At 41.0% G+C, this 12,534-nt stretch overlaps 1 protein-coding gene across 1 annotated transcript in view; it reads right to left on the bottom strand.

Annotated features, from left to right (window-relative positions):
• The window catches only part of LOC104281017 (histone-lysine N-methyltransferase 2C-like), a 67,451-nt gene that overhangs the window by 30,006 nt on the left and 24,911 nt on the right, over window positions 1-12,534 (bottom strand). Inside the window, 9 exon segments of the mRNA XM_009878867.1 lie at window positions 139-2,013; window positions 2,670-2,852; window positions 5,294-5,367; window positions 5,482-5,696; window positions 5,950-6,088; window positions 8,085-8,198; window positions 8,827-8,859; window positions 9,047-9,184; window positions 10,843-10,947. Coding sequence (XP_009877169.1) covers window positions 139-2,013; window positions 2,670-2,852; window positions 5,294-5,367; window positions 5,482-5,696; window positions 5,950-6,088; window positions 8,085-8,198; window positions 8,827-8,859; window positions 9,047-9,184; window positions 10,843-10,947 — 2,876 coding nt within the window.

Genomic DNA, 12,534 nt, shown 5'->3' with positions numbered 1-12,534 from the left:
AAATTAACATACTAAGTGAGAGAAGATAATTCTACGTTATATAGTTGTCTAATGTCAAGAAGCTTCAAATATTAACAAGAATGGGGAAAATTCTTCTACTTAGGAAATTTTAATATCATCAGTGTTAAATATTCTTACCTGTCTTAACTTCTCAGTGTCTGCTTGAGACATGTTCTGTGTATCTGTTACTCCTGTAGTTGGTGCTGGGCCAGGAACTTGGGAAACTTTGGGAAACTGTTGTCCTTGAGAAGTGATGGGAGAATTTCCAGATGCACTGAAGTTGCCTTCAGATCCAGGCCGCGGCTGTTCAGCAGCATCGTGGCCTAGTTGACCAGTTCCGAAAGACTCTGGCTGAGGTCTTGGAGTCATCGGTGGTTGATCATACAGGTCACGTGCTGGAGCTGCAGGACCATGGCTAAATGAATCCGTTATTGCAGGTCCTGCAGGTCTGGGAGTTTGAGAACACGGATCTGGAGGCCTGACAAAAGTGCCCTGCAACCTGTTCTGTGGCGTCTGCAGGAAAGGATCTCTATTTGGTATTAGTCCTGGTCTTGTCATTGCAGGTCTGTTAAAACTCTCTGGAATTCCTGGCCGCGGAGTTGCTGGTTGCTGAGAATAAGGATCATTGAGAACTGGCCTTGGTGTTCCAGGAGGCTGGGCGTATGGATCAGAATGTCTCTGATTTGCTGGGGACTGAGCAAATAAATCCGCCGGCTGGGCAGGTCTTGGTGTTGGCGGCTGCTGCATGTACGGATCAACTGTGGGGGGCCGAGGAGTTCCTGGTGGTTGGGCGTAAGGATCAGCAACCGGCCGAGGAGTCCCTGGGGGTTGGGCATAAGGGTCCTGAGAAGCTGGCCTTGAAATGGGCCCAGGCGGAGGGAAAGAATCACTCTGTTGTCGCACTATCCGGGGCGGATGGGCAAAAGTCTCCTTTATTGCAGGGTGGGGAGTGAGGGGAGGCTGGCTGTAGGGATCATTGGGCTGACTATGGGAAAAGTTATCCACCGGCCTCGGTGTCAAAGCTGGCCTTTCGTACGGATCGACAGCAACGCGCCTCGGTGTGGCTGCCATCGATGCGTAAGGATCTTGCGGGGACTGAGGCGGGCGCATCGGCGTTTTAAAAGGTCCAGAGCTACCATCAACGGGAGTAGGAGTAGGAGTCAAGGGAGGCCGCGCGTACCCGTCGGCAGAAGTCACTCTCTGTCTCTGAAACGTATCAGTTCTAGGAGCCGGCTTAGTAAAGGGATCACTGCTTCCAGTTGTTAAGGGAACCTTCCCTGACTGCTCCATAACTAGGGGTGATCGTGGCACCCCCAGTGGTTTGGAGAACTGCTCTGAGGCCATGACGGGCCTGGGTGTGTCTGGTGGCTTTGCATAGGGATCACTGCTACCTGGAGATGAAGCACACGAATCCCTGACCGGTGAAGGCCTGCTTCCTGACGGCTCAGCTGCCTGAATGGGCCTGGAGATGGACGACTGTGGGGCACAGGTATCTAACGGTGCAATTGTATTTCTCCTAACGAAGTTCTGGTTAATGGGTGCTGGCCGGGGTGTTCCCACCATTTTCGCATACGGATCCATTGGAGAAGGAGGTCTTGTGTTCGTGGAACCTGGAGAAAACATCTGCTGGGACGATGCCTGAGGTGTCTGAGGCTGAGCCAGAGAATCGTGCACTGGGATTCGGGTTGGGGTAGGGGGCGGGGCTTGTGGTTTTAGGAACACATCATCTGAGGATGTTGGCGCAGGCGTAGCAGGTAGCTGCTGCTTTGTAAATAGATCCTTGTGGAATGTCTGTTGGGCAGGAGACATACTGCCGTTGCCAGTCTGCGGCGTTAAGGGGCTCTGGATCCCGCTGCTAGGTGTGTCTGAGCCAGACTGGTTCAGAAGCTGTTGTGAACCAAACTGCTGCTGCTGCTGTTGCTGCTGCTGCTGTTGCTGCTGCTCATTTTTCACTTGTTCAAGCTTCTGTGTGGCTTCTATTTTGGCTTGCTGCTTACTTTTCTGCCGCATTTGCTGTTTTAAAATTACGAGGGAAAAGGTTACACTTCTAAGTCCAGGGTATACAAAATCTTTCTGATGTCTGAATATGTCATTAAAACTTCAGGACACATGGAAGATCAATTATAAATAATTCTAAATTGCAAATTTTAAATACAATGGGAGCAGAGGGTCTAGCTATTTGTAAAGTTCAATTACCTTGACATGCACCTTGATTGCCTGGGAAGAAGCATTTCCCAGGTTGCCTAAACAGCAGCACTGCTTTCCAGCCTTACACTCTGGAAATGAAAGGTTACTCAGAGATGCAGCACTGATGTAAGGCAAAAGGGCTCCAAGAGTCGACCAGCCCAATCTGAAGCAGTACTCTGCAGGACAAGGTTACTGCAACATAGGGTATATAAAAGCAAACTACTGCAGCAGCTAGTCATACAGAGAAATAATAACCTATTTCCATAATAGGTAGGATTTAAGAGTCAGAGTTTTAAAACCAAGTTTTCTAACATTTACAAGCAGCTTCTCTTGTCATAGCATCTATCTTCTTCCTATGCAGAATGGCTGACTTTCTATTGTTCTACAAAGAAAAAATAAAATTGATTTTATTACAACAGACTGCAACAATGCAATAAAATATGCTGGAAGAAAAATAAAAAAGCACCCTAAATGCAACACACCTGTCTGAATTTCCATTACTGCTCATGTTCTGATTCCCTCTGTTTTAATGGATCTTTAAAGAGATCGGAGTCGATGCGGGAGCTAGGATCAATGCTATCCTGTTGCTGCTGCCTTTTCATGGAGTCATTTGACATCTGTACTTTATTGATGCGCAAAGCAGCTCTATTATCTCTGGCTTTTTGCTGGGGAAAGATAAAAAAATGTAGTTAGCCTCATTTTGTTCTGCTAACGCTGCATCTGTTACTCCTACAAAATCTACCACCAAATTATTTGTACAGCCTGTTTAAATCACACGCATGCTTGTGAAAACTGAATTATGCACTTTAAAAACACTTCTAAACCGAAAATAATCCATCTCTATAGAAATGCTGTGTTTTAACATACATGGAAAGAACTAAGGAGTTATTAGCAGTAGAGCTTTTCTATACATTAGGAGTGTGTCCGTTCGGGTCCCACCAGTTTTTCCTTCAAATCACATATCGGTGTGGTCTGCAATCTGAAGACATGAGCACAGCAGATGATATTCGGATCAATAAAGGCCACTAACGTGGAGAACTTCAATGACAAGAAAAACACAGTCTACTCCATTAAATAGCCTCTATAGATCTCAGTCTGTGTTAAGTTAGCAGTATAAACATAGGATATGGGCTTATGAATCAGGAAAAATTGGATGGAAGAGCAGCAATTCCTCTTCAATGAGGCATTTTACTGCCAGACTGACACTTTAAAGCATCTAATGGAGATTTCAAAGAGTCTGTTTTACCACCAATCTAGGATGCAGTTCCTTTTCTGAATCAAACCCTGACATCTTTTTCACAATTTTATTTGCAGTTGTCAAGTAGGGGTTGCCTAGCGGGAAAGGCTTTGATCCTTTCCCACCAACAATGAAACAGTGACACGGATAAGAGCACCAGTGTCACGGCAGCAGAAGAATTAGTGTCACTTTTCCCTAGAAGTGATGGGATTGTGCATACTAGGGAAACTAAAAAGCCTACTTCTGTGAGGAAATAACTGCATCCTGCTATAGTAAATACTCATGTGTGCATGTGTGTGCAACGTGCTTGCACTCTCCTCCCCAGCATGAAGGAAATAATTTTTGCAGCTGAATATGCATCAGGAGAATAGGACTACATTTGTTAAGAAAAGTGAAAAAGAAAAAAAAATCAGTAATAGAAACAATTTTAAAGTGAGTGTGCCAGGATAAAAATTCACTCATGTAAGTGGACAATGTCTTATGAATACTACACAGAAGGAATCCCCAAGATTAAAGATAACATGGACAAGATGACATAAAGATCCAAAGGTGCTGAAATCACAGGCCCCAATAAAAACCAGAAAAATGATGATGCCTCAGTGATACAAAGAAGTCAACAGACAACTATTCTTTCAAGTGAAAAGAGTTTCAGGAGCATCATGAACTTCACTTTCCAAATTGAGTTTGGGGTAACGATTTATCTTTTAAAAGTTGTCAGAGAAATAAGAGTATTTTTTAATTTGGACAGTAGGAGATGTTAAGCTCTGAGCACCAACCCACACTGGAATCAAAGTTGCTTACATGAAGTAACTACATTAAAAGTGCAGGTGGGCAAAGCGTAAGAGACTGAAAACATAACCCTGCAAAATCCACAGAAGTGAGAATGATTATCCAGTTGCTCTTGTGAAGAAATAAAGAAAAGTTAAGAATTAGCAAAGAAGGGAGATGTGATGGGAAATTAAAGTATATTTGCTAACAATGGCTGGGAAGGTCAAAAAGAATGAACAATACAGGTTTGGAGAACTGGATGTTGACAGGTGTCAACAAGAAGCTACAACAAAGCATCAGGGTCATCCCTTGAAGAGCAGAATGGAATCAGTGACCAAGTAACTCCAGACAGCTACTAGAGATATGTGTTTACTCCACTCAGATGTGAAGAAGGTGAATGCTTTTGGAGAGAAAAATGGAGTCCTTCACACTCGCCACAACTTGGAAGATATCAAGAGTTTCCACTGCAAAGCAAGAGAAAAGAGGAAGTAGTGAAGGGGAACAGTAAGGCACGAAAACAGGATTAGAAGAAATGAGGAAAGTAGGAGTGTGAGCACTGACGTCTCTGGAATCGTTAGTTCAACAGGTGAAAGACTTGAGCAACTCTAATGGGAGAAAAAGAGAAGACTAGTGAGAGTGGAAGATGAAAGAGAGGAAAAGTCACGTAACGATTTGTTATCGTCCTTCTGAAGAAACCAGTGAAATCTGTACAGAAAGAGACAGAGCAACTAAGACTTGAGGCACAAATCAAATGTAGCGAAGATGCAGTAGGAACCATCTGATCTAGTTAAAGACATCCCTGCTCACTGCAGGGGAGTTGGACTAGATGACCTTTAAAGGCTCCTTCCAACCCAACATATTCTATGATTCTATAAAATGTTCTTGCCTCAGCTGATGCCTTTAGATTGCACAACACCGATACAATTATTCCAGGACTGAAAAGCAAAGAATACCGGTAGAAGTTAAATGACAGAAGTGTTCTTGGAGTAACTGAACTCAATATTAACTCTAGACCTTAGTTTATTTTAGAAAACCAAATGAAAACTTTATAAATCAAATGTTTGCTGCAAGTATGCAAATGCAGGTAGTAATTGTTCTTACCACGTATGGAGCCCTCTCCTGTGAGCTTGCTTTCCTCCACAGTTTAGCAATCTGCTTCACTCTTGTAGCCCAGTCTGCAATAAGAATGTGTTTAATACACAAGGCTTCCCTAAGTCGATTTTACATTCTTTCAAATCAAGAGCACAGGTTACTACAAAACATTTGACTTTATTCAATAAATCACTCACCTGGGAATTCTTCCTTCAGGTTAGGGAAGTTGATATTTGTATAAAGAACAGGTGCTACTGTGGCCATTTCTCCCAAAGCTTCTTCTTTCTCCCACTTCAGAGTGCTTCTTTGAGCATTGGACATTGTGTCGCCTTCACCTTCCAAAGGTGGAGCAGATGGTGCCCAGGAGCTGTTCGGATCACTTACCATTGGATTGAAGGCTGGATTCTTATCCCTGACAAATCAGAAAAGGGTTTTGTGCTATTGATACATTGTTCTCAATATACACAAAAAGCCAACGACAATTAGCAAAGTATTTATTCTGTTTGTTATTTCAGTAGTGAATAGGCTGCAAGAATACACAAGTTTCTGTAGTAGTTGTCAAGAACTAAGTAGTTAAATACTAATAATATCACAGTATTAATAACACCACCACCCTCCAAGTGATAAATGCTAAATACTCGATTTCATTTCCCCTCTTGACTTACCTGGTATCAGTGTATGGTTGCTGTGTAATGGGAGAGAAAGCGCCCAGCCCACCTCCAGCAGCCAAAGCTGTATGAGGGAGATGAGGGTTAGGCCCAATCAGACCATTCATAAGGGGCACTCTTGGAAACACATTCTCTCCTGGAAAGAAGAAGTTTAAACAGCTGGTTTATAGGGTGGCTACTTCTAGAGTGGAAGTTTTCAGTGAAAAAATGACATCTTGTTTAACGACAAACTAATCACTTTAAAATTCTGTAGTACTGACTGTTTCCCTACGAGCTTAAGGGAATCTTTTCCACTCCATCACATCCCCGCACGGATACATTTTTTCTCTTGTCTGAATGGATTTCCAAAACTTTCACAGTAGCCCACACTCTGGTACTGCACTTCAGATCTCAAGTACGTTCTTCAAGGCTAATGGTCTGTTGTATTTGTTACACTCAGAAGCAAGCAGCAAGCATGGAGCTGGCAGGTTTCAGTACTTGCAGAATTGTCATCAGCCACCTGAATTAAACGTTACCTACTAACTCCCTAATTTGTAACCAGTGAAACAGATAAATCTAGTCTAACGAGCAGGAACATTTTCTAATTTAATGTCCAGCCTAGCAGTACGAAGGCAGAAAATTTTATTTATTTGATTACAGTATTACAAACGTGGCACAGGCAGACTCATTCCAGTGGGGGGCATTTGCAGATGTTCCTACATAGAATTGACACTGGCCTCTGAATCCCAGGAACTTCAGCGAGATGAGAAATGTTGCCCCAGGATTTTCTTAAGGGCACAGCAGCAGCTCAGGAATTCGATGCATCTGTAGGATGATGCTGTATCGTCTGCTTTAGGATTCTGTTTTCTGATCTATGTGTTACATATGCTATGCAGCAAGTATAGTTCGGATGAAAGTAACTCAAAATTTAAGAGAACATGCTTTATTAGAGCTGCTAGATAGTACAGTAATGATGAAAACCTGGCAAACAAACAGGATGGAGAGCCAGGCCTCTGGTTTGCATTGTTGCATCACACGCCTTTATGAGAAGAGAACATTAATTTTTACTAGGCGCTGCTGAAACTTGATACAAGCTTCCTCATTCCTGAAGCATTTATTATCGCAGAGAAACACGTGGATCATTACACCATAAGAGAACCAAATTATGTATCTAAAACTTTGTAACTGTGGCAGTTCCCACAGGGAGAAGTTAAATAAGCTTACAGAGTTCAAATGCTGAAGTTATCTCCAAGTACTCAAGTAACTAGGAAACAGGCAATGATATCTATATTATCTTTTGCTTTAAATCACCTGATTCTTGTGCTTTAAACTCTCTCCTTTTTAAGAGTTTTTGAAGTCTTTCCTTCCTACAGAAATCGATCATTTTTCTTCTTATGATTAATTCACTGGTGAAATCAATTGCACACTATGTTTTGCAGTACCAGTGTAAGAGAACGGGCACTCTTTACATGAGCTCAGGGAAAAACTACTAGGGGAGATGTCTGATGAGAAAAAACTGCATGTAAATTACGCTCATACATGCTGCTGAAAAAATAAATAATGCTCTACTGGTATAATAACAATAAATAAAATTAATTTGCCCCTTGCTTTCAGTATCAGAGCAAGAATATGCTGTATCAACTCAGGATAACTTAGTAGTAACAAAGAAAACAAATTACAACCTCCCAGATATATTTCAAAAGTACTTAGCCTCCTCTCTATTATTTGGGTAGGACTAGCTAAAACATTAAACTGAATTCTTAATGGAAACTAAGACTCAGTAAACCACTGTTATGCAGACTCTTTTTCACTCTTGAGGAGATACTCAAAAGCAATTAAAGAGTAAAGTCAGAAGACACGCTTCACCACAGACAAATTTCAAAACTGTGAAAGTGTCAGCTAAACTGAAAGCTCCAACATGACAGAAAAACCTAATATTACGGTCCTTTTCCATTGCTGATATTTACATGCACATTAATCACATAACCCCTTCAAACAGTTCTAGAACAGTATTTCAAAAATTTAAAAAGGCAGATTCCACAAATTAGGAAAAGCAGGAAGTAAGTGTCCTTACTTTCACAAGTGTTTAAAAGATGCACGACTGTCCTGACCAGGCTGCTGCCTTGAGGAGTAACACAGGAACATACCTTGACTGTGCAAAGACATCAGCTGCGGTGGAGGCGGAGGCTGTGGCAGAGGAGCTGGCTGGGTGGTCACGGGACTTAACACAGCCGTGAACAAATCTTCAACATCCTTTCCTCCTAGCTCTGCAAAAACACTGTGCATGAGTTGGCCAGAACTGTTACCACACTATATTAATGTCCTGGTTTCAGCTGGGATGAAGTTTTCTTCCTAGAGGCTGGCACAGTGCCGTGTTTTGGACTCAGTGTGAGAGCGGTGGTGATAACGCACGAATGTGTCAGTTTTTGCTCAGTAATCCTTATCCTAAGCGAAGGATTTTTCAGTTTCCCATGCTCTGCCAGTGAGCAGGTGCACAAGTAGCTGGGAAGGAGCACGGCCAGGAGAGTTGACCCAAGATATTCCGTATCACAGAACATCATGCTCAGGATACAAACTGGGGGGAGTTGGCCAGGAGGGGCATCAGTCAGCAGGTGGTGAGCAACTGCACTGTGCACCACTTGTCTCTTCTCAGGTTTTATTTCTCTCTCTTTTAGTTATATCTGGTTTTATCATCATCGTTGTTGTTGTATTTTATTTGAGTTAGTAAACTGTTCTTAGCTCAACCCACAGGTTTTACTTTTTTATCCCCCTGATTCTCCTCCACATCCTACTGGGAAGTGGAAGGAGTGAGCAAGCAGCTGTGTGGTGCTTAGCTGCTGGCTGGGGTTAAACCACGACGATTTCATAAAATACAACAAACATCAGAACACGTACCTGGGATTTTGTACAGTTTGCCAAGAATTGCACCTGGGCAAAGTAAAGACAACACAGAATGAGTAATCACCGTAAGATGCAATAAAATTAATTCTGCAACTGAGTCCGAATAGGTATGTTGCAATACACAGAAATGTGCAGTTTGAGGGAAAAAAAAGAAAAAAAAAAAGGTTTCTGTCTAAGTTTTCTATAAGACCAAGATGAAGGACAAAAAAATTACCGTCTGTGACCATTTTGTCTAGTTCTGGACTGAGGATTCCATCCAACTGTTCTTCACTCAATGGCCGTGAACTCTGATTGACATTCGGCTGAGGCAGAGAAGAAGGATCATCAGAGATGGGGCCAATATCCAATCCAGCTGAAGGAAGAAAGAACAGTAAGTTAGAAATAAATAGTAAAATTTACTGATATAGAATAAAGAGCATAAAACTTTTTTTGCCTAGAGCTGAGCAATCAACTAAATCCAGACCTCCCAAGATTTGAAAGGTGAGGGAAAATAAGGCATTCATTAGAAAAAGGAAATCAATCTGCCCTCCGTTTACCTCCAGTTTACTGTATTGTTTGAGGAATGTTAACTCAATAGTATGCAACTGGAAGAAAGTGAATTAAGACTACTGAATTTAGGTACAACATGGTTTTGAGTGTATAGTTTTCAGTATTTTGCTCCACTAGAACTATTTTTCACATTTTAAAAAGTCACACCAGTAGTCAATATGGTTCATCCTCACGTACCTTAAGGTTCACCCCAAATGTTCTTATATTATTACATTAAATATCTACTGAGGTGCTGTTGAAATGTAGTCAGTATCCAGCAAGTTACCATAGTTTCTGTTGTAAAAACAACTACTTCATCAAAGTGGTTTGTTGGTACTGAGAAAACATAACTGGCTACATAAATTTCCTAACATCCTTTACAAGCCAATAAGTCTCTTGGATGAGAGATCTTTGAAAAAAAAAAGAACTATACACTTCTGTATTTAGAACATATTTCCGTATTAGACATCAAATAACTACATAAATTTCCTAACATCCTTTACAAGCCAATAAGTCTCTTGGATGAGAGATCTTTGAAAAAAAAAAAGAACTATACACTACCGTATTTAGAACATATTTCCGTATTAGATATCAAATAAAAACAAATTTAAAATAATGAAACAGGATGTTGTACTTATTGACAACCTGTGTTTTACATAAAGTGATGAATCACCATCCAGTGGGAACAGAAAGATTGATGCTGGCTGCTTTATTCATGCTTGAAGATATTCACATTGTTAAAATGCTTTTAATTTACAGAAGATATCACTATGATAAAAACTATACACTACGACTAAAAGTAATATTAAAAATTAACAGTGGCAGGAAGAAAATGCATGGTTTTGTATCATGAAACAAAATCTTGGCAAGGTTTTTAAAAGCTGCAACCAAAACACTCTTGAATGCGGAGTGCAGAGTTCGTAGGTTGTGTTAGACTCAAACACCACAGAAAGAGTGGGAAATGAAAGCACGAATTAGTGACACAGTAAAGGAGAACTAGTTTCTACACATGCAGTTCGTTCAGCTAAAACCACTAGGAAAGATGACTACTTCTAACCATGGATCATCCAGTGTTTAGTTTCTTACCAAATGGGGAGGGTGAGTTCTCAACCTGGAAAGTGCATAAATCAAGACCTACAGGACCCAAACCAGATAAAATGGATGATTATAACGCGAAAAAAAAAAAGTAAAGAAAAGCTGCATGCTGAAAAAAAGCTACGCAGGTATGATAGACAACGGCAGCTACATTTTATTCTCTCTTAAGCAGCAAAGCAAAGAGCCAAGTAAAACAAAATGCTGAAAAGGCTGGGGATTTTCTTTTTCGGTAGAAGACAACAAAATCATCTCGAACCAAGGAATTCTTAAGATACAAAAACCACATCTGAAATCACTTACAACATAACCTATAGATACAGTGAACACATCTATAATAAAGAGAATAAAAGAAAACAAATACCAGCGAGACCTTATGAACATACATACCCGAATGATCTCCGGACTTTACCAAATCATCGGAAAGTATTCCAAGAATATCATCATCAGTATTTAAGACTTCAGAAAGATCGGCTAAAGGATCGTCGGTGCTACCTGTATAAGACACAATAAATAAAATCAATCAGTTGCAGCTTGTATGCATGACTCTGGTGACGTACTACAGCTTGAGCTACCAACTCAAACACAGATGAACCAGCCTGTAAGGGCCTTCTGCAGAGTGTTACACACCAAAGTCCTTCTGGGGTGAGATACTGTGCTCACCAGCATCCCCTCCCAGCCAGTATCGTGGCCACCCCCACACGCTTACAGCACTTGGTATTTTCTACAATACAGTAAAAGTGATAACGTAACCAATTATGTGGAAGAACCACTGCATGATTTTAGGGTGGAAAAAAACCCACGTATCTTGCGAGAACTTGCAACGTCTAAGACGTACAGACCTACAAATAGAAAAGCCAACAAAAAGGTTTTATAAAGGACTTGGCTCAGAGTAAATCAACAGGGAGTATTCCCCCCCCCCCCCAAAGGTAACAAAGTGACCAGGTTACTTCTTTTATCGCCACAACCTTTTTTAAAACTACAGAGCAATCAGTTAGGGTTGCAACATCCCTGATAGGGAAGTAAAATGTAAGAGTAAGAAGCAGAAGAAGATAAAATCAAAACTGGAGATGCTATTTTTAAGTTCAGAAGAAATTCTGAAGAAGTGAGAACAGCCAGAGGAAAAACTGGCCTGGTCCTAGCAATAAATTATGTAATATTAAATAATAAATTCTGGATATGATTAACTTCTTGACATCCAATTCATTAGAGAGAAGTAACTCCAAACGGCCCATCTGGATTTATGAACTAGTTTCTTTAGGACTATTACAGATGTGTGACATTTGAAGAAAATTGTCTGACAAATAAAAGTTTGGAAAAATGTTCTTCAGAAGATCTGCAGACTATCATGACAATATGAGTAAACATTGCTAGACCAGTGAAACACGATGAGATGGTAAATACGCATACAATTAAACAGAGGAAAAGATTAATACAAATCATAAAATGTATAATGTGGGAAACAAATACAGGTGGGTTGAAGAGGGACCAGAAAGTCAAAACTCACACATATACAGGTACCCTTCTCTCCATTATACTCCAATTGCCCCAGGAAAGTACTTCTAGCTTAATTGAGAGGCCTGGTACTTAGATCATGAGGCTACTTTCCAAGCTGCTAAATTTTACAGTGAAAAAACCAGAAGGAACTCCTAATTCAGAGACAACCCTTTTCCTTTCTATCATTACTGAAAGTCAAAATGAGAAAGGTTTTTCTTCACTTCACCGTTTTTATCCTTTCCGATGCAGGCAAGGTGACACCACCCTGATTAAATCGTTTTACATTTGCGACTCGGCAAGGTGGATCAATGTCCCAGTACAGACCAGTTCATTCACATGTATATGGCTCCTACTGGTATCAGTAGAAGTATTAAAAGTGCCTCAAAATCACATCACTTTCTGGGTATAGCTCTTTGTGTACCTGATTAAGAACCACTAGTTGCTGAGGGGTTAGTGTGGCTTTTCAGCTGGCCAGGAGGCCAAGGATTGATTTTAGCAGTTCCGTTAACTTGCCTGAATTCCTACTTGAAGGCAGGTTAAGTATCAGGGAGAAAAAAGCATTTATGAAGGAAGCACCGACAATGT

Source organism: Apaloderma vittatum, unplaced genomic scaffold (genome assembly GCF_000703405.1).
Source record: "Apaloderma vittatum isolate BGI_N311 unplaced genomic scaffold, ASM70340v1 scaffold7001, whole genome shotgun sequence".
In the NCBI taxonomy this organism is placed as follows: domain Eukaryota; kingdom Metazoa; phylum Chordata; class Aves; order Trogoniformes; family Trogonidae; genus Apaloderma; species Apaloderma vittatum.
Note: the sequence above shows the minus strand (reverse complement) of the source record. Positions and strands in the feature narration are given on the sequence as shown.